We start from the raw sequence: 24224 nt of genomic DNA, 5'->3' as shown, positions 1-24224 counted from the left end.
GAACTCAATAATAGAGACAGTGTTTAATCAGTACACTGAATTAATGAATGAATTCAAGGTAATTGCTAACTAACTGCTAAACCTGCAGGGTCTTTTAGTAAGAAGTAAGAAGCAATTAAAATGTGTCTTCAAGCATCTTTCAGTAATAACAGTTAACAGTTTATAAACTCAACACACCAGGCAATGAAATGTAACTGTAATACTGGTTGCATTTTTTAACATAAGTTTTAAGGTATTGTTCTATTATTATTTATAATTTTATTTTTTAACCTGCAGTAGCAGACTTTTTCTGAGCAGCGCGTGGCGCATGACGGCTGCGTCTGACATGCAAATGTTTGTGTTACTACTGTAGTGCCAGTATGTATTTTGTATGTCTGTTATGACCTGGCCGCTCTCTCATTAATTACTTGTGTAGGCAAGTAACTGTGTCAAAAGGTCTGTATTTTAGCTAATAGCTGATCTGTCTGGGTAATTTTACAAACTTATACAATGAAAAGCCATAAAATAATCTCCTCCTTTCAAGAAAATGTAGACTTTCTACTTTGTTTGTTGCCTCTCCACTTTATTCACAACAACACTGTACAAAATGAATCACAGAGAAACATGTAATCCCTTCTTGATAGCACACTTGACATAGAGGACCACTGAGTTACGAAAAAAGAAAAAAGAAGTAAAACAGATAAAAGGTTATTTTGAGGTAAGACTCAGAAAGGAAACAACTAGTATGAAGCATTGCATCATTGTCTGTAAGTAAATGTTGTCAAAAGCTTAGCGACTTGTTATTAGGCGCCTCCTGCGTGATGTTGTTGGTGCTGTTGTTTTTCCATGTTTCATCGTGTTGTATGTGACATTCGGCACAATCCATTCAGTCCTGTCAAACAAGCATCTTAGTGATCACAGCCGAACAGCTCCAGGGATACCTTGTGCTGCTCAGGCAGAGCCCTGGAAGTAACGAACAGCATGGAGCTGTCAAAGTGGTAGAAGTGGTTGCCTACGAACACCTTAACTCCTTCAATATTGCACATGGCAGCGTCGACCTTCTTCAAGAGGGCAATCGGACGCTCGTTTCTTGCAACACGAGGGCTGACCTTCAATTCCACATCATAGATGTTCTGACCTGAAGGACAGCAGATAGGAAAAGATGTAAGTGGGCACTATAATAATTTATCAATTGTAGAAAGCTCAAGACGGGTAAAATATCTGTCCAAAAGGGATATCTTTTGAGAATATAGTGCAGTTATCTCCCAGTAAGTATTGATTTGGTGATATGCTGGTCAAAAGACTTTAGACGTCTAGGTCAAAACTGGGCTAATTCTAGATGAAAAGTTTTTAGAGCTCAGGGTTACATTTAGCTATTGTTTCAACAAAACTTATTTGTACATAACATCTAGAAGCATATGTATATGTACATATGTAGCAACAACAAGCAGTTTTCAGATAACTTAGCAAATGTTAAGTTAAAAAGTGGCATCTTTGCTAATACTGAAAAGTAAGACATTTTACATCAAAAAATAAAATTATGCATCATAACACTTTTTTTTAAGAGCTGATAAGTGTATGAATGAGACATCCTTTTTCCTTTTCATACCTGTTTAGACTCGCTCAATCGCAGTACAGATCAGGCAGGAGGTACGGATCGGGCACCGACAGGTATGTCACTATTACCATGCTGATATATTCATGTGAATGCTGTTTGCTGCTACAGGTCCGTCCACCCCCATAACCTTTTCCTTATTTCATATACTTTATATTTCATATATTTTATTATTTACTTTATATATTTTTCATTTAACACTCAAAATTATCCTGTAGTTATGTCATGGACTGTCATTAGCTTTGCATATCATTTTAGACGTTGTCTGTTTACCTTTGATAAGGTGAGCAATGTGATGATCCTCGCAGACGAATGCAGCATCAATGGGACCCTCAATGCCCAGCTCATCCTTCAGAGGCTTGGGGTAACCGTCCAGGTGGGTGTGGGGCTCACCAACTTTGTAAAGAAATAGTTGGTCGTCCTGAGGACAAATAAATAACAAATGATGTGTGTTTTAGCCTTGAGGAAAAGGTGATGACAGGATTAACATATGTGAGTGCTTGCCTGTAGTAGTTTACCTTGATCATGTAAAGGTGGTCCTCATAAGTAAAAACAGCGTCCACCTCACTGTGCAGCTCCTTGAAAGCGTTCTCGATGGTGTCAGCCTTCAGTGTGTCATTGCCCTCATCTTTACGGAGGAAATGGTGGCCTGCAAGACAAGGGAACCTCTTAGATGCTGCAAACAGTAACACTGTAGTAAGATTGGAAAAGTAACACAGTTCAGCTGACTCTTTAGTCATCCTGTTTAGTCAGGGTAGCTGGTATTCATAATCTGAAAAAAATCATTGTAACACCTACCCAATCCTAATGTGTGTAATTTATTTTTCAAAATAAGAGACAATCTGAACTAAGGACAGGAAGACCAGGTCCATATACACCCAACAATACACAATTTGGACGCAATCCAAAATTTGACCTGAACCGAGCTGATAGAGAGTCTGCTTGGATGCTCTTTGGTATTAAACATAACAAAGAAAACACTGTGGCTGTAGAACAGGATCCTACCCAACTCTATTAGTCTGAATTTCAACTGCATAGAATTTTAACTCTGGATCCGGTCCGCTTTGGGTCCTAGGCCAACCCCTGCAGACTTCTAAAGGCTGGTGGACTTATTCAATTATTATATTATCACAAAGCAATGGGGAACCATTTTCGAAAAAGTAGTCTGTCGTCAAATCTCACCTCTGAAGGCATACATGTTCCCAGCGTTGTCAGATGTGATGGCATCCAGGTGAACACGGCTACAGCGCTCTCTCTCCACATGGTCGGCTTCTTCACCTGAACAGCGAACAAGCAGAATGCTAATATTAAATATATTTATAACAATGCTGAACATTGCTTTGCAGATTATTTTATCATAATTTTGTTAATTCTGACACCCTTATCATTCTTAAACAGTGGATTCAACATCTGGTGTAAAGTGAAATTGAATGGCAGATGCTTTTCAGCAATAGACATTTTTCAAAGGAAGATAGTTGATGGAGTGAAAGACCAACTGAAACTAAAATTCCCATTGGATGAAGACAAAGACACAAGGGTGATAGAGGGTGGACAGGAACTCATGGTCTCATGAGTTTACATTGATTACCTTAAGATATCACATAAATTGAACACTGATATATTGATGACTTGCAAAATACAAACATTATATGTTTGCTTTTGTAGTGATGTCTGATTGTTGAATCACTGACGATGATTTTCACTTACTGAACTTGGAGCATCTCATGAAGTAGTCACGTGCCTCTTTGGGGTACCTGCCATGCACATCGCCAGTCTTTGGGTCAAACTTGGAGAACATGTGTCCATGGAAGCAGTAAAAGTGCTCCATAAAGCGGAAAGCAGACGTGCAGTTTGGCATGGACTGGAACTCTTTCTCCTCTACAGCCTTGGTTCTAACGTTGTAGTGGTAGATGTCGTCTCCTACAGAAAAAAATGACACATGATTTATTTTGAAGTTATTCTTCAGATCACTTAAGAAACTGAGAAATGGCCTTGTAACATAATTCTTAAACAAAGGAGACAAGGCACCCTAGATATGGTGTAAATTTCTTGTACATTGGGCAATTAAGTCCATCAGTGGAAGGACTATTAGCCCCTTTTACCTTTGGGGGACTTACTGCATGTGTACAGTACAATACATACGTGCAAACAAGTTTTCTTGCAATGAGGTTGGTAAGAATGTGCACTGACCCTTGAAGAAGATGACAGAGTCTTCATCGCACTCTGGCTTGGGACACTCCACAGCAGCGTCCAGGTTGTCAGGGATTCCAGGAAAGACTTCGGAGATGTCCTTGGGGTAGCCGTCCTCAAGCTTGTGTTGGTAATAGCTGAACACCTTGTTGTTCTGTAGCAAAGGATTGCCATGAGTTCCAGATTGGAGTGAAGTGATACATACTTAAATAACAGAAATGTATTGATCTATGGTGACATCATAAGGTTTGTACCCCAGAGGACCTATGAAAAGGAAGGTAGTGCAGGAAAATCGGATGTTTGCAATGGTGTCATGATAACAGCAAGTGCATACTTTTCAACTGTCAATCAGTAGTCCCCACTTGCGTCATCAGCTGACCTCCACACTCCGCACATTCTTTACTACTACTACTCTTTTTATCTCATTTGTTTTGGATTGACTCTCTCTCTCTGGATCATTCTTGCCTGCCCAAATTGATTTCCTTTACAGAAAAGTGGTTGACTTGAGGACATAAACCTTTACATTACAGTAAATAATGAGTGCCAGGGGTGTAGGACTGGGGGTAAAAGGGGGGGCTGAGTATACAGGGCCCTCAAAGATAGCAGAATGAATTGCCATGGATGTAGGAAGGGAGACTTTGGGAATGTCTTCTGCTATACCCCTGATGAGTGCATGATGATGAGATCAAAAATATTCAAATCAGTCTTTCTTTTCCAAACGAACCTAATGCAGGTATTGTATACAGGCCATTACCGACATTACTAGATGTTTTGAGCAACTACTGGTCCTTAACCAAAGAGTTAATTTTTAGGAAGGAATCATTTTAATCTTAAAATTGAGAAAGATCAAAAGATTCAAAGGCCGTACCAGGAAAAAGAACATGTGGTCGTGGTCAGGGTTGTCCTCGTAGTGCATGCGGAAAGCTGCGTCTACGTGGCCCAGGTGATGATGGTCATCCAACTCAGCGAAGGACTCATTGGACAGCTCTGCTTTGCCATGGAAGCCCTTGAACAGATGGTCACCTGATAGGAAATACATAGCATGATGTTGATGGATGTTGAAGTATGATTTATTTTGAGTACATAAGGCCGTGTAAATGTGGGATGAATCCTACCCATTATTCCTCAATATGTAAGGACTTACCCTTGAAGAAATATGGGATTCCCTCTTCGTTCACTGCAACAGCGTCCATCTCAAGGCCTTTACAACGGTCAAGGACAGCTGCAGAATATAATGGTCATGTGTAATAAAAAGAGAGTTTTAAATAAAGTGGTTTTTTTTCATTCATAATGAGAAATGTCTCCCTAATGACCAAAGTGTAAAACTAGTGAATGCTTTGCATCAACTCACCAGCTGCATGTTCTTCCTGCCTGGTTTAATAGAACAAAAGAATACAATTATTCTCATTTCAGATCTTCTATTCATTGTTCAGGGGGTGCAGTTATGGGTGTTGTCTCTCCAGGTTAAATGCAAGAATACTTACGACTGAGCCCAAGCCAGGGCCAGGGCCAGGCAGAGGATGTGGGCAAGCAGCTTCATGATAAGCAGTCCTCTGGTCCAGGAGAGACTGGAGGGGCCTGAATTGACAGCAAAGCTGGGCAAAAGGTACCCTTGCTGCTGCTGCAGCAACCATTTATATTATAGGCCAGTTTACGTGGGCCATGTCACGTTGAGTACCAGAAGAGGCGGAGCTGATAATGTGCACCCACACTGGGTTTATCTAAGACGCCCACAATATTTGACGTGCCCCAGAGAGCTCTACCCCAGCACTGCTCAGACCAGCTACCAGGAAAGTGAGACCTGCGGCAGCAGAGATTCATAGAATTTAGAAGGGTAATCAATAGCTGCGTATCTGTTGTCCCTTTAAATAACACTATGTCCTAATACATGTATACATTATCAAATATTTTGTCATATTTGAACTACTTTGCTGAAGATGCATCAGCTGTTTATGAAGCAGTGATTTCGATTGTGAACAACTGTCACATTTCAACATTTCATATTATACCAGCACATTTTTAATAAATGCATTATAGATTTACCATCAAATATATCTGTGGCAATAAAAAGACCTGCTTTTGGTACCTCAGAGAATTTTTTTTTTCTTTTAGAATGTTTGATGTAAAGGAGCTACACAGTTTAATTTGTTTTAATTAGCATTACAGTTTATAGATAGTATATAGAGTTATTTTTAGCCTAATCTGTACCAGATATATTTCAGAATATTCCAGAACATTCCAGAAGTCTACCAAGATGGATAAAAGCTGGATTGCCATCCCGGACCTGGTCCAACTCTGAGAGGTTACTAACCCAGTGCACCAACAAAAATAAATAAAAGCTGCTGACTACTGCACTTTGCAGTCCTAGAAAACCAGTGTTGTATAACATTTGTATGGTGAACATTAACAGAAGGTGAATTGACCTCACTATGTAATACCAGACCACCACCATACCAAAAGTGTGCAGGTATGTGCTGGCTTGCATTTGCAAAATAAAAAACTAGTTCTCTATACTTGTTATATACTATACTACTGATTAGGTACAAATATAAACTATAAAATATAATAACTGTAAAGTTGACGGTATAATATGAGAAAAATATAAAGTGTAGTTGTTGAATGCAAACAAAATAATTATCATAATAATAATAGTACAGTATTAGATACACATTGAGTTTAAACTATGGACAGAAACCCCTATCTTTCAGATCGAAAGATAAAAAGGAGCCCACTAAGATGGTATAATAGACAATAGAACGGAAGTTAAGTTAGCCTGTAAGAGCAACTGTGTGCTAACATGTTAGCTATAACAACTTAATAAAGCAAAAATAAGTCAGAAGTGTGTGTTTATTCTGCCTGGATACTATATCAAAGAGGAGACAACATACTTGGACAATATCATTAAAGATTCTCAGGTACAGCAGGAATAACATTCAAGTGAAAAAAGTGAGAGCAACAAGAAGATAGATGTTTTTTGAAATAACTAAAACACAATGAAAAATTTCAACCCATGGCTGCTGGTTTGCAAGGACTGAGCCTTGGTACGTGGGGAGCCAGCTCTAGCAGAGCACCCCCTGAATGTTGCTGAATGTAACTGAAATGTATCTTTTGTACTGAGGTGAAGGTGCAGAAGATTCAGAGATGGATATTTGTAAACCACAAAACCCAAACCAAAAACTACCTGCATGTCTGGACATACAACTGGCCCTTTTTTGTAATTTTGGTAGTCTGGCAGTTTAAATAACATTTATAATTTTTTTCTCAATCCTAGTCTCAGTTAGGGGAAGATAGTAGCAGCACAACTCAGCAGGTTTCTTTCTGGAAGCTCTATGGTAGGAATTCAATAATTCCTCTTTCTTTGCATCTCTCTGTCCACCAATCCCTTTGCCCTTCTCCTCCCATCTACTCCCCAATTCTCTCACTCACACCAAGCTTTTGCCCATTCTACTTTTCCCATCATCTTGCTCTGTCCCACATTTTTATGTTGGGATGGTGTCCATGATGTTCGGCATGTGTTTGAAATATACAAAGAATAAACTAGTCTTTTATTTTAAATATTATTTAAAAGAAATATATATAGTGTGGCAGTAAAACCCTTTTTCAACAATGTACTCACCCAGAAGATTGATGTTCTTTTGTAGTCAAAGTGGTTACCAATGGTTACAGCTGGCCATGATGGGGGAGACCTACACAAACATGCAGAGGACTGTACACAGTAGTACAGAGTAATCAGTGTTGACAGGGGTCAGAACCTTAACCTTAACTTAGTCATACAATACTCATACAAACGTCCATCACGTTGTGCACGTATTGCATAGCAAAGGTTTGGAAGTGCTTTTTCAATAAATAGCATCACTGTCTTGCTCTTTTTTGTCAATATTTGACAAGTCATTGCAGGACACACGTTGCCCTTTAATAAGGTTAGGTCTTTTGTTTGTTTTTTATTTCTCTTTGTGTTTTGTGCTGAATATTTTTTATTTTATTTGTTTCAATGAGTCATATTTTTGGTGCTGCCATCTTATTTGCCTCTATTAAAGTTGTTGTAAGTAATATTTTTTGTGTGTGTTAAATAGCTTCCTGCAGTAAACAGAGAATACATTTCATGGTATCCTGTTCCCATTTTATCCAATCAGGACAGAGAGCTCAATAGTCAACTCTGTTAACCAGGTTTATCGCTTACTGTACCTTTAACTGAGCAAATCATGTAAAATGTAGTTTCAAGTATAGAAACAAAAGGGTCTCACAGGTGAGTTTTGGCTCATTCCTAATTGCTGATTGACTCTAGTTTTTCCAACTAGGAAAGTCATTTAAGACATTCATTCCTTAATTTTTTTAAATACAAACGTATCAAGAACAGAAAACATCCTTTTATGTCATTGTGTTAAACCTCCAGATGGACAACATGCTCCTGAGGCATGCAGTCAGTTTACTTCTTGCAATGCCCCGATGATTGACACCAATAATTACATCCCACTATTACGTGTGTGAGAGCCACGTTCAGGTATGCAAATTGCTTCAAAAACATTCCTACACTACCTGTGTGTCTGTTTTTTATTCCTGTCACCAGCATAACTGACCTGTGTTAGTCTGCTATCACTGTACAGCACACAGACAAGGAGTCAGCTACCCAGGATAGTCAAAGGGCATGAAGGCTGGCCAACTCATTTTTAGTCAATTTTCATGGATGACATTTCCCAATTGATGGTGAAATAAAGCCATCTGACCCAAGTGAAATTCACAAAAAAAAAAGACAGTTTAACTAAAATCTGTGTTAAGGCGATCTACTGCAGTGCATGTTTCTCACCACCAGAGTACACTACACTGTAAACATTTGGTTCAATCTAAAATGTTTTCCTGCTTAAAAAAATGTGAGTTAACTGAACTAAATAATTAGTTAAATGCGTTAAGTTAAGTTTACTGAATTTGAGAAAATAAGTTCAATAAACTGAAGATATTAGTTTAATTTGTTCAGTTTTGTTCCACTGACAAATATGGCAGTCAGATTTGCTCTCCAGTCATATTTTCACTGTTGAAAAGTCAGTTCTTCATTTGTCAAAAAGGCCTTACAGCTGTGAATGCCGCTACTGGAGCCACTTTTGATCTAGAGATTATACAATGGGTGGTGATGAGGTGGACATCATTAGGTAAAAATGTAACATTCTGCAGTAGATTCTTTCAAATCTTTTTGAACATAGCCTACAGAACATTTGGAATGTTATTTAAAAATGATTCCCTAAATAGAAATGAACCTAAAAGGCAAAAAAGAAGACAGAAACACACACACACACACACACAAGGTTTTGAGCTAGTAATTTATGGAAGATCATTATCGACAGAACTGTTAAGGCAGAGTAAGTCAATGTGCACATATAGCTCCCAGGTACAGATTTGTAACAGCAGAACAAGTTTTGTGGGCGAGCACAGACAGCATCCTGAGCACAATCAGATATTTCACAACAGTGATTAAACAGAGCAGCCACAAAATCAGGATTTTAAATCTAAACCTTGTTCACTGTTTAAAACTTATTCAAGCTCTCAAACCTGATTTGCAGATGGGGATTACTCTGTTTTGCACTTACTCACAATGTTTTTGTCATTAATGATATTCTACAGTTATTTAAAACTAAATAAAATTTTCTTTCTTTGAATAGCCTACATGAGGAAAATGTTGTCTTTTTAGAAATGGCATAGCTAGCGAGACTGTCAGCCTATTAAGCTAACAATTCCAGCTTAAAAGAATAAAGCCACTGTTTAAACCATTTCTTTTACTTTGTCTTTTGTGTTTTTGGTTTTGTAAAGGCTAAAAACAAGACACTACCTTTCAATCTCTTTAAATACAGAGTATCGCTGTGCTTCCACATGTGGAGAAAATCAAATATTGCTAAGCTCTGATTGGACGATTGCTGTTCTGGGGAGGGGTTTAACGAACCAGCCTGCTCTTCCTGCAGCTACCTCATTATCACCTGCCTGAACACCTGCCCTTTATTCCCCAATCATCCTCCTAGAATATAAACAGCCCACCAGCAGCTCACAGTCTGTTGTGCTGCAGCCACAGTGTCCAGCCCTAGTTTGTGTGTCTGCCTGTGTATGCTAGTTTTTGGTTTTGATAACTGAGCTGCTCCCTTTTTGGACTCTTTACTAACTTCCTTTCCTTCTGCTGAATCTTTTTCTGCAGTAAGACCAAGTAAACTGTCTTTTTTCCCTTGCCTGTTGTGCCTTTGCATCCTGCTTGTGGGTCCATACAACACTTACCAGAATACACATGTAAGACATGTATGTGCATCTTAACTGGATATTGTTTTTACACTCTTGTTTACAGAGAGTGACAGTTTTCTAAACCTATTTATGTTGTTTCTTTTGCATTTGTATTGTTGTATACTTTTGCTGCAGTGCTGTTTTTCATCAATGGCAGTGTTGTCATTTCAGGACTCTCTTAATAGTTAATAATCAGTCTTGTTGAGACTTTTCCTCTGTGCAGTACGTCACAGTTTGATCCATAATGTTGCCCTGGTTACGAATACTAATGAATTTCCCTTTCTTGCTGAAATAATAATAGCTGTATTTACCTGTATACAATACTTCAGTTAAGTGTTGGAATAGATTTGGCATGGAAGCTGTTGGTTTGTGTACCTCACTGTGCTGTAAAGCTCTTTGGATCGACTGTGTTGTCTGTTCAGTGCTATATACTTTTCAAAGCGGTGGTTACTACAGGCTTTATAGAGGGGGCAAACAAAACAGATCTAAAATTAGACACAGTTAAATCCATTGATACATTTAAGTACATCCTAAAGAATATGCTGATTGTATAGTTAGTGTTTTATTGTTATTCTATTTTATGTTGTATTTTAATATGTTGATTTTGTAAGGCTGCTACCCTGGCCAGGTGTCTCTGGTAAAAGAGATTTTTGATCTCAGTGGAAATAATCAATAAAAATATGGCCTCTCTGACCTTGTAAACCTTGTAAACCTTGTAAAATAAGTTAGGTAGCAGAATATTTTCATGTTATAATGAGAATAACAATAATTCAGAATCTATAGAATTGCCATTCACATTCATTGAATCATTGTACTGTTCAATGCAGTTCATGTGTGATATTTCTGTCTGAACTCTGGTTGAGCCTGGATTATTGGCCTTCATTGCTGTTGACATTCATGAGCAAACAAAAGACGTGAATAACAAGGGTTACCTTTGCCTGTGTGTGCAATGCAGAGGCACAAATTCAAGTTCAAGAGGTGTGTATTTAGATACCTTTGATTGCATTTGAATGATTTCAAACAAGTCATGACAACTTTATGGACAGAAATCATTTTATTTGGTTCAGGAAACATTACCTTGCTTCTATGCTTCCATCTCTATTCCTCTCCTTTCATGTCTGTCTGTGCTGGGTTTCATAACAAAACTGCACTGCAATTTAGACCAAAAGAAGACACTTCAAACACAAGAGTCTGTACTGGTTAAATAAAGTCCAAATCATATTGTAGGAGTACCTATCCAAGCAAAGATGAGAGCAGCAATCAAGCACAGAACAGGCAGCTTCATGTTGTACTAACAGCAGGTAACATAGAGCCTAAGAGCAGATTTACGTCTGGCAGGTCCAGGAAAAGTCTAGAAATAGAACAAACAAATGCCTGGTGACAGTGTCCTTTCATTAATTATCTTATTGTCATATTGTCCCTGCAGTTTGACTAACAGAGAACTGAAGTCTGTTGAGTATTCTCCAACATGTTGCTCCTTTGTTGCACAAAGGGCAGATTTCATTAGTTATTGACTCAGTTATAAAAGAAATGACCAGGTCTGAGTCGGTCTGAAAACAGTCACACAATGTGGATTATTTGCTTCAGATGTCAGAGTCCTCGTATGTTCTTTTTTTGTTTGTTTTTGTATGGTAAAAAAAATGACCTAAAACAACAACCGGTATGTTAGATAATTACCAGGACATATTTTACAAGGAAAGCATAACCCAGAGTCTGCCAAGTCAGTGTTGAGCAATTTAACAAACATGCAGAAGGCCCCATCCAGAACCAGTGTTTGGGCTTCTGTAGAAACATGGCAGAACATGCTGGACTAAGAGGACTAAGCCCAAAGGAAGAGGGCTGGGGTTTGAAGCCAATTTAACATAGTGCCCAAACTGTATAATGGCGTCATTACTTTACTCTTTATGTAATCTTGTTTTTAAGATTACATAAAGAAGATTACATTAATCTTGTTAAAAAATATATAGCAACTGAAAATAAAATGTACAAATTAAAGTTTCATGGGTTCACTGTTTTTGTGAGTTGTCAAGCAAAAGTCACAATAAACTCTCAGTGGAAGGTGAGTAGAGGGTAAACGCACCTCTCAAAGTTCAGTATGGCATTGATACCCTGAATTGTTTATGCACGTCATTCATGTGTGTCTGCAGTTAACTGAGGACACTGAGGTGTGTGATTACCACAGATATCCAGTAGAGGTCTCCCTTGCAAATATAGAAGACCAATTGACCTCCACATGAGAGAGATATCATTGATAAAAACTATTCCAAAAATGTGCTGTTTATTTTAGAGTTTGTTACAGTCATAGCAGCACACAGGAGGTCATTTTGTCCTTTTTTGCTGCATTTTAGTTTTACCTCTGGTGTCTCTCGATGTAGCTTTGCACAGAGATGAGCTGCATTCATGGCATTCATCATCTCATCATTTAAAATGCATTGCAATGACAAAACCTTTAATGGGAAATATCAAAGTCATTTAAGAGAAGAGATTTGTGGTATTTATTAGTCTATAAGAGTATGTTAGAATGTGGAGAATTGGCAAACAGGGTGAAAAGGTCATTTCTCATCTCACTGTGAGTTCAGTTGTCATTCTGGGACACTTTGGGGCTCCTCGTATCTTAAAGCAGAATTGATGTGGTTACCCACAACATCATAAAGCAAAAGTAAAGTAACAACACACTCTTACTAAAATTAGATTTAGAGTTAGATTTTTTGGTGGTGAGGCTTTTGTTAATAGTTTGGATCATGGATTGTGCCTTTAAAATCAGCCAGGCCTTTTTAGTTGTCTAACTTCACCTCATTAATGGAGGCCAATTTCTACAAGTAAAAAAAAAGAAGAAGAAAAAGAATGGACACTTGAAAGCGAAATTACACATTGTAAATCAAAAATTGTGAGACTAGGTCACTTAATAGATTATTTTGATTTAAAGGTCCAGTGTGTAAAATGTAGGTCACTCTATTTGCATAATATGGCAGAAATGGAATATCGCAGAATATTCAGGTACGTAGTGTTTAATCACCTGAAAATAAGCCTTGTTGTGTTTTCGTTACCTTAAAATGACCTGCTTTTATCTACTGAAGGAGCAGGTCCTCTTCCACAGAGTCCACCATGTTGAACTGCCATGTTTCTACAGTAGCCCAGAACAGACTAAACAAATTCTTCCTCTAGACGAGCTTCACGGCCACCGTAAAGTTAGCTGTCTTCAGTTGGTTCAACTTCACTGCCAGATGCCACTAAATCTTACACACAATATGAGGCTGTTTCTCTATGAATGGGTCTGTTTGTTTATCGCTCATGCACTATTCCACTGATCTACAGNNTCTGTTGGCAGAAATGTAATATAATATTCATAGTTTTCATCATAATCACCTGAATATAGGAAACAATATGTTTTTGTTCTGTCAATCTAGCCCAGAAGGGACAAACCAAACACTGGTTCTAGATAGGGGTGTGTTTTGTGGCCACTTGTTCCTCCTTCGCACTCTGGATGCCACTAAATCCTGCACACTGGTCATTTTAAATACACATTTTGAGACACTATTTAATAATTTGTCCCATAATCTTAAAGGTCTGACTTAGAAAATCTAAATTTTGACTTTGTAAGCCAAAAACATGACATAAAAGTCCAAATTATGAGATACTAAATCACGTAGTAAGTAAATATCATAAGATACAAACATTGATTTTCTAAGTTTAAAAAATTTTAATTAAGAAAATTAAGGCAAATCAAAAGTAAATTCCTTGACTTTGCATCTTTGTATAATGTTATCTTTTATAGGTGAATATTTCTATTTTTGTCATTCCAAACATTTCATCTATTTTTCTCTTTTCCTGGCATAAATGGACTTCCATACTCACACTCTCATAGAAGGAAATTTAAGAGAAATCTGTAGTCCAGCCTAACAGATCTGTGTGAAACCAGCCCTGCAGAGGATGTCCTTTCATTTTTTTTTCTCTCTCGAACATTTGAGACGGTGTGCGAGGAAGCAGAGAGAGCAGACCCCCTCAGAGACGGAACGAGAGAAAATGCCGGCTGAGATGTGCAGAACATCTGTACCAGAAATAACACTAAGTTCACCTTTAATGTGATGCTATAGGGGATTGTGGGAGTGGATACACGTGATTAAATCCGGTAAAAGTGCTTGTCGGTAGGGAGAGTCAAGGAGGGAGACCGAGATGGAGAGCGTTTCTGTCAGGTAAGAGCATGTTTGCCGGGTCTGAAACTCAGTCACGGTATTTTGGGGAAAGAAAAAAGCTATTTCTCACTTTCGGAGCTTTTGTCGGAAACAAACCGACAAAGTATCTGGGGCAGCGCTTTGTGTTTTGTTTACAATGGCGTCGACTGCTGCGCCTGATGAGTGAGGTCAGTTAAAACACACATGAGCACGTAGATTATAGTTTGATGATGAACGCCTGCAGGACGGATCACACAGTTGCAGCAGTGCAGACAGGTGGAGAGCCGACAGCCTGCAGCCGACCACTTGTAGACTCCCACTGAGAGACTGAAAGACCACAGGAAGAGCTGAGAAAAACCTTCTTTTTAAAACAGACCCACTTTATCCCATAGTGTTACAAATCCATTTAAAACCTAAACATGCAATGTAAACATCTTAATTGACAAACACACTCCTTAATATAAAATAGTAGTAGTAGCCTATATAGTAAAAGTCATTTAAATAGCCTAAATAGTTTAATTTATTTTGGGAAATATGCCTGTTTGCTTTCCACAAATGACATTTAGTATTTTTAGGTATTCCTGCTGTAATGATTTATTCTCGACAAACAATAGTTTATTCATTCTGTGCAGCGTCCTCCCTGGTTGCTTGGCAACATCACTAGATTCTTCAGAATCTCTGCGTCTGGCTGTTTTTTTGCAGAGAAATTGGCTGTTCCAGCATGTTACTCCCCCTGAAAACCCCTAATGGACGGTGTTACATTTCTGTTTGTTTATGGAAGGAACACATTTGATCAATTGGGAGCCGGTTGGTGTATTTTTGAACTTTTGGAGAGAGCCAGGCTAGCTGTTTCCTAATGCTAAGCTAGGCTAATCGCTTCCCGACTCATGCTGTGCACAGACATTAGAGCAGTATCTTCTCAACTAACTCACATGGGGAAAAAATGAATGATTGGTTTCCCAAAATGTCAAACTTCCTTTCGTTTGAATGTGAAGCTAGCCATTGGCAATAGCTTAGCATAAAGACTGGAAGAAGGGGAACAGCTAGGCTGCAGTGACAGGCAACCAGTGGAGACTCCAGGAAGTTAATAATCTGCACATCTGGCCTGTACAACAGTGAATGGTTGTTTTTACACTTCTGTTTCTGTACAGATTGAACAAACAAGACAATATGTGTTTGTAAGCTTTAGAGCTGTTGCTAGGTTGACTTAGTTACTTTTGGACTGATCCAGGCTAGCAGTTTTGCACGTTTTCAGTCTTTTGCTAAGCTAAGCTAACCAGCTGCTGGCTTCAGCTTTATATTCAGTGAATACAAACATGAACATATTAATATTTAAATCATACTCTTGTCAAAAAAGCAAATGCGTGTTTCGCAAACTACTTTTTTTAAGACATGCGCAAATAAATGTAAAGAAAAAAATCTTAAATGAACATTTACCTTCCCAGTACTTTTGTGCACTATCCTCACTTGTTGCCTAGCAACTTCATTCAGTGCGTTTACACCGCTCAAGGAATCAGGTTACATTCTGCTTTTGCTACCGAGCTGATTTCTTCAACGTTATGTGAACGGGAAACCCAGTTTCTATAATTATGATGGAGGTTAGAGAAACCTTTTTGTGGCTATGGCCATGTTCTGCTTACCATTGGTTTTTTAGTGTGTGCATGTGCCTGACAAAATCTGGGTCAGACAGAAAAAGTATTGCCATAACAGCATGGCGGCAGAATGAAAGTAGAGATACATCATTGTAACCAATGTAATCTGAAGTCAGACATAAATGGAAACAGACACAAAGTAGCCTCTAGAAGTCTCAACTTATTTTTCACCGGTGAATATTTGGTTCAATTGTGACACATTCATGCTATGGGGACCAGGAAGCAGTGATTTATATAACTACCAAAGTTAAAAGAAGTAGCCTACAGTCAAATAAATAATGCCTTCAGATTAGGGTTTGGGGAAAAATGTGATTACTGCCCAGTTGTAGACAGCACATGAACACATTTATTTTATGCATGTAAACACACACACTGTGACCATACAACTTCAAGAAGTCCCTGTGCCTGGCTCTTGTTAGGGCTATATAGATAAAATTGACATGTTTTGACTTCTGCACAGACGGCATGTCAGTGAAGCGCTATACAGACGCTGCTCCTGGCTCTGGTTGCTGCAGCAGCGTCTTTACAGGCTACATGCAAGGTTTAGAGGGCAATGTAAATACCACAAGTAAGGAAGAAAATGTAGACAACTTCACTGCTTGCTGTCAGTTCTCCTCATTACTGTCTTCAGTGTCCTGCTAAAACAACACATCTCTTCATTTTCCAGTTCATTTTCAGTACTTAGCGCTACTCAGCTGACATTGTACAACGTGTGTCATCCACCTGTAGGAGGCTATATCTGTGAGAGTGGTGAAGCACACAGGCTAAATGCTGCACATGTGAAAATGCATTAGCTTCTAAAAAATTCAGCTGGCTGGAGCTTACTTATTAGGCTTCCAATTAGCTCTCTGAATCATACTGTCACCAGGCTATCACATTGTAGTTGATGTGCACAGCAGTGAGGGTTTTTTCTGCTCCCTCAAGTTTTAAATTATAATATGACAGATTCAGCTTAGGGTAGCTGATGTTTGATTAGTCACTGACTTGAAATGCAGAGCAGTGCCACAGGAGCCTTTGACATTTCTTGTCTCGAATCCTTTAGGGTTTTTATCAGAGGTTTTTCATTTTCTCTCCTTTTGTGTGGTCTTTTTTTTCTTCAAATGAACTTACAGTGTGAAACCGTCAGCAACAAGGTGTGGATGCTGATATGTTTCATCCTGCAGGCTTTTATCACATCCCCTCAGTTATAACCATGTGATTCATGTATATTATGTCACAGGGCTCACTGTATGTGTTATAGGTGTTCGGCGTGTGCACAATGGATAAATGACAACATGAAATACACTTAAAAATGGTAGCATGTAGTCAAAAATGAATTGGATACTATGTGCTGTTGATTGTGTTACCTGAATGAAACACATGGTGGAAATTGCTCACAGTTATTCATAGCTGATTATACAGTGTGGAAGAAATGTGGAGGACGGTGAGACTCGTGGCTTGTAAAACCGAATCTTCAGATTTGATATTGGCAGGAGTTTTATTGACAGAAGTTGCCTTTGTTCCATTTCCATTTTGCACAAAATGGCACAGCGGGACTATTGTGGCTCAGTTAGCTTTTCATCAGTTTGAAAAACGGAATTTTAAGTTTTTTTTTTTTTTTTTCGGGTGCGTGGGGGCTCAAGATAGAGAGGAAACAGAAAGGGAGATGACACGCACAGAAAAGCCACAGGTTGGACTCAAACTCATGGCAGCTGCAGTCCTTGCTTCAGCGGCCATGGATTCAGTTCATGGATACAGGTACAGGTACATGGGGTGCCAGCTCTGCCAGGTGAGCAACCAGGACCCCCTAAAACTCAGAATTTGTTACAAGATGGTGACACTTTGTAGTATTGTGAATCACCAAACTCGGACAAAAATACAATACTTGATGACCTGGGAATGAGAATGGGCTTTGAAGTGTGTAGGAGGAGAAACTACAGTGGCCACAAAACTTGCAAACATGGTGGACTCCATTCAAGGCAACCTGTGGCATCTGTAGATAAAAACGGCTCATTCTAAGGTAACGAAAACACAACAATTCCTATATTAATTCATTAATTAATTATAAACTAATGAAAACATATATAAGAACATTATATTCCATTTCTGCCAATAGATCCTCCTAAATGTTACACACTGGATCTATAAGTTAAGTAGAAGGGGAAATATAAAAAAAACTCCAAAGTCCAAGATGACATCTTTAAATATCTTGATAACAGCCCAAAACTCAAAGATATTCAGTTTACAGTTATATAAAACAGACAAAGCAGTAAATCCTTACATTTGAGAAGCTGGAACCACAATGTGTAAAAAAATAAAAATAAAAAAAAATGTATCCAAAGTGTTTCAATTAATTATTCTTTGATTGATTCATTGACTAATTTCTTCAGCTGTAGACATAACATGAATTCATCATCTAAAAGTAAGTCAGAATCAAATATATTTCTGCTGTGATGACAGTAGAATTAAAAGTGATTTTCATGGAACAAAGCTTCAGTAGCATAACGTGGCTTTTTGTGGACAGATCACCTACAACTACACCATGAGGTGTAGTATTGCCCTGTGACTGAACCTTGACCCCAGGTAACCCCTCCCATCTGTCAGCTGTAGAATTGCTCACGGCCACATGAGTCCTCCCTCTTCCCTCTCCGCTCTCTCTCTGCCCTCCTGTGCATGTCTTGACATGCCGAGAAAACACAGAGGGAGGAGACAGAGGAGAAAAAAAAAACAAGAAAAACCAGAGAGCATGAGAGACAGATATAGGGAGAGGGAGGTGTGAGGTATGAACGGAGAGTTGTAAAGAGCTGAGGGCGTGAGAAAGGAAAAGGGAATTTCATGCTAAAGCTGCAGTTTGGGATCAATGCTGGAAATCTTAGGAGAAGCAGGACGGAAACTGAGAGGAGGGAAGACTGTAGCTGTAATTGGAAGACAGAGGACGAGTCAGTCAGGGGAGGGGTGAGATACTGTGAAATTTATTATACCTGTAAAAAAAACATGCTGTCAGTTCCTTTCTTGACTCATTCCTGTTCCCTCTTTCTGATATCTGACTGAACAGCTCCACGATCTCCAGGAGAAGCATGATGTACGGTGGTAACCATGGATCCTGCTCTTCGCTGTGATGTTAAAACCGAGCAACAAGAAAATCCTCACAAATCTGCAAAAAGAAAATGAAGAGGTGAACCACTAGCTGACTTAATTTTTCTCCGAGTCCTCTTCTTGTCAGCCTCACACCTTAAGACCTGCTGGGGAAGCAGCCGCTGATAATAATCGCCTGATGCAACACTTTCAGGAACTGACAGTGTGAGGAAATACCCAGGCATTGCCCAGAGCTGTCACAAACCAGAGGTGTCACCTGCTGCAGCTCAACCTAAAAAGTAAAGAGTAAAGTGACTGGAGGAGCATGGGATGTGGCATTCAGAGCACTGAGTTGTCCCTTGGATGTCAGACCCCCAGGAACAAATGAGTAGCAGTGGATTTGGCAGCAGCTCCAGCTTGCTGCAGGGCCGGCGTTTCTACTGCCGGGAATGGGCCCTGGACAAGCTGCGGCGCTGCCTAGACACCCGCTCCGTGCCAGGACAGCCTCCGGGGCTGCTGGTGATGGGGGGCCCTGGCGCTGGGAAGACCGCCTTGTGTACTGAGGTGGTGTGGCCCACCTCGAAGGCAGGCCTGGCAGTCGGGCTGGCACCGCGCTGCCTGGCATCGCACTTCTGCCAGAGGGAGGACCAGAGGAGTACGGTGCTGTGGAGGTTTGTCCTGGGCCTGGTGGAGCAGCTGATGGCCTCACCTCTCCTCGCTCCGGGGTACAAAGAGATCCTCAGCAGCCCGTCTGTATCCTCTGCTCTGGAGCCCCTCACCTGTCAAAGAGACCCTCATGATACTTTTAAGAGGTTTGTATCACATTTTGTCAAGTTTTTACTATTAGATTTTTGGTGGGGGTTGACAGTCTCACTGGATCTGAAGAGGGTTGATCTCATGGGAAATTTCAAACTGTAACAAACATGAAACCCATCCTGGCATGTGCGTGCATGTTCAAGAGCGTGCCTCATTCCCAGCTCAACACAGCAAGATGTATGTGTGGTATCACAAACTTTAAATGGTGATATTGTTGATGAAAGCAGGAGCAGCTGAACAAAGTAACACCAACATGTGTCAGTAGGTGTTTTATCAGATTTAGTCAGAACTGAAACACAGGTGAAAACCTGTGCCACAAGTTCCTTTTGTTTTGTAAATTGTCCACTGACACACTGATCGTTATCACAATATAGTTCCACCATCAGTGGGGTCGTGTAATATGACCGTACATACCACGAGACTAAATACATTGTCAACTATGATAAAGGAACCTACTCTTGATGATACTATCTCTCGATAACCTCTGAGTATCTATATTAGGCCGGAACTGCTGTATGACGACAGACGTTCTCATATGATTTTGCATCAGTGTGATGTAATGAATGTATTTGGCAAGTGTCTGATTTGATTGACTAACAGAAAACACACACTTCTGTCTTCTGTGTTTTTCATAAAATTTACTGTCAGATATAAGAACATCCCAATATAAAATCACATTTACTGTGTGAGGATTTTATATCACCTACACCTAGATATTGGTCTACACAGTAAACACAATATAGCATGTGTATGCAAGATCAAATTGATACTTGGTACAGTTGTCAGTTGTTTTGTTTGTTTGTTTGCCTAATTTTGGAAGATGACAACACAAAATAATGATTTAATGATATAATTCCACTGGCAGTTGATAAACAATGATATTGAATTATGAGCCCTAGCTGCAGTGTCAACAGCACTCAAACAACATAGCCATATGCATATAAAGAGCTCCCCACTCTGCCTTGAAAAATGAGTGATAGAGTCAAACACAGTGGCAGCTCCGGCTCATGTTGTGGGAAAAAGATCCATTAAAGCTTTAAGGCTGCACCTATTTGTTTCTAAATAGGGGTGACTCTGCAGGTGTTTACACTGTCCACAGACAATAAGAGTTTTAAAGCCTCTAATTGTAAAACCGTGTGGCCATCACCGAAGCAAAGAGAGAGCCTTGACAGTCACAGGAAAAAGACGGCAGCAGCTATTCTCCCTCGTCTTATATTTATTTCTCCTCTCATAATGCGGCCCATTCACAGCACACACAATGGGCCCCCAGTGTGAATGAATGCTACAGTGTTATTTACGACACAACATCCTTTCAGGGTAGGAAAAAAAAAAAGAACAAAGACGTGAAAAATGCCTCCATTACCCCAGTGACCATCTCGGCACCAGTCAGCGAGGTCGCCCTCCTCTCCAGGACTTTTTCGCTCTCTCCCGGTGTGTTGACTCTGCGTCCCTTTACACTCCTCCTGTGTTTGCTTACCTCTGGTGTGAAGTACCGAGCTGGATTCCACATTCCCCTCACACTGGCTCGCAGCCAGCTGCTGTTTGCGTTTGTAGCTCTGGTGAGAGAAAGTGGCTGTGGGCGAAACGTTGCCATGTGAGAACAGCCGTAGACAAACTGATGAAACATGGGCCTTAAATTGGCAGTGAAAGGGCATACATGGGAACCAGCTGGTAGCAGGTTGTAGTCAGCAAGCCATTAGCTCCTCGCTGAACTTTTATGTGGTTCTGCTCCCTCTGCCTGAAACCTTTAAAGAGCTAGATTTAAGGTTCACAAAGTCGGTCTCTTTCTGGCAATTTAAATCATAGCTTCAGAAACAACTGGACGCCTTATAGTTTTAGCTTCTTCTAGTTGGGTTCAGCTCGCCAGGGAAAGAGTTATCCATTGTTGCCTTTTAGCTTTGGTCCTTTTCATGTAAACATGAACCTATCATATGCATCATATGGACTGACAAGGTCCTTTTCAGTTTCTGACAAATCAGGGAAAATATCACACTCATATGCTACCATGGTTACTACCTTGTCATATTTATATATATAGGCATATTAGATATTCATATATTTATATTACTTATACAAATGGTGTGCTTGACAGTTCACAATCAACAGATGGATGAAATAGCAGTTTAGCTTTTGAGGTCATGCTAACATCCCGTATCTACTGTCCTATAATCATGTAGTTGGTCTTATTAGAGATTCAGTCAGAGAAGCAGCACCTGATGGCCTGGCAACCAGTGGAGAGATGTCAGTATGGAGTAATATATTTGGCTCCGAGGCGACCTCCTAATTACTGTAGGTTGGAGTGTGACATGCTTCCCCTCTACAAGTCCAATTAGAGCTCAGGATCAAAGGTCATCCACAGACCTCTACCCAGGACTATGTTGGCTTAATGGAGCGGAAAACCTTAAGCAGCAATAAAAGGTTCATTACACTTCCTCCTCCGCAGAACTGAAAGTGTGCCCGGTGAGGGAGTGTCACTCTAATCAGACGGCTAAAGCACACAGAGGTATGATAAGCTGGTGCTGTCATGGCCAGGGCAGGGTTTAGATCTGCTTTTAATTACAGGATGTGTTCGATGACATAAGTCAAGGCTACTACTTTACTGTTGTAGACCTGGAGAGATTTTACACAGACAGTAAGTGTCATATATGTTGTCATATATACAGTATGTGTCAGGGTGTGTGTGGGTGGCTTACCACTCAGCTGAAAAATTTCCTGGGGCACACAGCCTGAACTAATGTACATGTTGTCAGTAAATAAATGATGCAGCACCTCCTAATAAGTAACACTGGTTAAAATGTCCATTATATAAGGACGATATATAATCATTTACAGACAGTTTAAAGGAGGAGTAGTTCATTTGTGTGTTTCAGAAGAAGCTCAGAGAGGTCAGATTTGTTAGATGCATCATGACTAATTTCTCTGATGTTGAAATTTCACACCCCACTCCCTAGGCGTATGTTAATCCTGATAATGGTCTTTTGTTGTTGACCTCAGAGTGTTAGTGACCCTGCTGCTTTAAGTTACTCTTTCAACTTCACACTTCAGTTGTTTTTTTGTTTTTGTTTTTCAGTTTTTAATTTGCCAAGCTCCTCTGTTAAACAGCCTTTTTTATTTGAATTTCTAGCATAACAGCTCTGTTAACAGGTTGAATGACCTCTTCCCAGGGTTTTATAAACACTTCTGGAGCTGTTTCCTTCCTGTTAGTAGAATATACTGCTTTTACAGAATTGGAAACGTTGCTTGATTTGCTATTTTTAGGCATGAGAAACACAAAATATACAAAATACCAGCTGCCTGTTGATTATTTAGCTTTTTTTCTTAAAGTCTTAGGGGACTAAAATTGGACTGGGGCTTCTCGTCCATTTTCTTAAACATAGACAACTTAACACTAATAAACAGACATACGAACACACACCCTGTTTTGTTCAGGGTAATTTACTTGGTTTAGCCCTCTGGGTTGACCCATTCAAACCAGAACTGCTGGTCACAGGTTTAAACCACTGTTTTGTCACCTCTAGAAACAGAACCCCTGTTTGTGTGTTGCTTCTGTAGGACCAGATCCATGACCGACTTCGTACAAATATATTTTACTAAAGTTGTTGTTGTTGAACTTTTCAGGAATATTAAATGTGTTTTTTTTTTTTTTTTTTCCGAATGATTTTTTTTTTGGTATATAGATAGAAAAAGAAGATGCCTGGAGAGTATACTGCTTTTTACTAGGTGTTTTTGCATACTACAGTCCGTCTGACCTAAACAAGTTGGAAAATTTAATCAGAAACAGAAACAGGTCCAAAGAGTCTATAGCTATAAAGTACAATTCCAAATACAAGATCCTAACACGGCATCTTTCTCCTTCGACCTCTTAAACAATCCATAATCGTATGAAATATGCAATTTTTTCGTTCATTTCTAACAGTTTTCCTACTTTAACGTGTAAAGTCATTCATACACTTGTAGTGCACTGGAAGGGCTTCAGTTCCTACATCAACACTGTAAGAAGTTAACAAATTGTAGCCAGAGGGTTTATGACTTCTCCAATGTATTTGTGATGTCACAAATCATTCCTCGTAGGCCCCGATCCTTAAAATCAGATTTTAATGAGCACAGAGAACCTTTTCCACTTCAATTTATTCCCATATTTTTGAAGCTGGAAGGGCTTTTACAGCAACGTTCTAAAAATCTATAGGTTATGGTTGACCATGCTAAAAGATGTGTCCTTCATCCATTATCAAGCAGTCCAATAACAACAGCTTTTCAAACCCGTCTCTGTCTAGGGTAAAACACGGGTCTGGCACTGCTTGGCTTTGTTAGGGACAGTGTGAACATGGATTTCTATAAAATAACTGGATTATTTTACCATAACATTATAGGTTCCAGGAACTTTTTGTCTTTTGGCTCAGGCATATTTTTCAACTGCAGCTACAGTAACCATCTGGTAGCATCAAACTTTGCTCTTCAAGAAACCCCAGGCCTTCCCTCATACAACTTTGC

The 24224-nt window shown here is 39.5% G+C and overlaps 2 protein-coding genes across 3 annotated transcripts in view; one reads left to right on the top strand and one right to left on the bottom strand.

The window, feature by feature from the left end:
* Positions 1-541: 541 nt before the first annotated feature.
* hpxa (hemopexin a) lies at positions 542-5407 on the bottom strand. The gene is made up of 10 exons (XM_035676013.1): positions 5269-5407; positions 5136-5155; positions 4929-5006; positions 4653-4807; positions 3785-3938; positions 3302-3514; positions 2777-2872; positions 2113-2243; positions 1868-2015; positions 542-1117 (listed from the first exon to the last, which is right to left on the bottom strand). The coding sequence occupies exons 1-10, from the start codon at positions 5322-5324 to the stop codon at positions 888-890; spliced, it is 1281 nt and encodes a 426-aa protein (XP_035531906.1). The 5' UTR covers positions 5325-5407; the 3' UTR covers positions 542-887.
* Positions 5408-13912: 8505 nt separating this feature from the next.
* ankrd50l (ankyrin repeat domain 50-like) overlaps positions 13913-24224 on the top strand; it is a 19422-nt gene continuing 9110 nt past the window's right edge. The window contains exons 1-2 of one of the 2 annotated variants that reach the window (XM_035677244.1): positions 13913-14232; positions 18898-19729. In XM_035677244.1, the coding sequence (XP_035533137.1) occupies positions 19281-19729 (449 nt within the window). In that variant the 5' untranslated portion in view covers positions 13913-14232; positions 18898-19280. Of the gene's footprint in view, positions 14233-18618; positions 18798-18897; positions 19730-24224 lie in introns of those variants that run through there. The other variant, XM_035677245.1, reaches the window with a different exon arrangement.

The sequence above is a fragment of the Morone saxatilis genome, unplaced genomic scaffold, assembly GCF_004916995.1.
Source record: "Morone saxatilis isolate NCDOM2014 unplaced genomic scaffold, NCSU_SB_2.0 Contig5, whole genome shotgun sequence".
Lineage (NCBI taxonomy): Eukaryota > Metazoa > Chordata > Actinopteri > Moronidae > Morone > Morone saxatilis.
This window is presented reverse-complemented; position numbering and strand designations above follow the sequence as displayed.

Excerpts from the sequence above, each read along its gene's own strand:
- hpxa (XM_035676013.1), bottom strand. The coding sequence starts at position 5,324 with ATGAAGCTGCTTGCCCACATCCTCTGCCTGGCCCTGGCCCTGGCTTGG. Across the intron at positions 5,007-5,135 it reads GCAGGAAGAACATGCAGCTG|CTGTCCTTGACCGTTGTAAA; the intron begins GTGAGTTGATGC and ends TATATTCTGCAG. Across the intron at positions 2,873-3,301 it reads CATGAGATGCTCCAAGTTCA|GTGAAGAAGCCGACCATGTG; the intron begins GTAAGTGAAAAT and ends TTCGCTGTTCAG.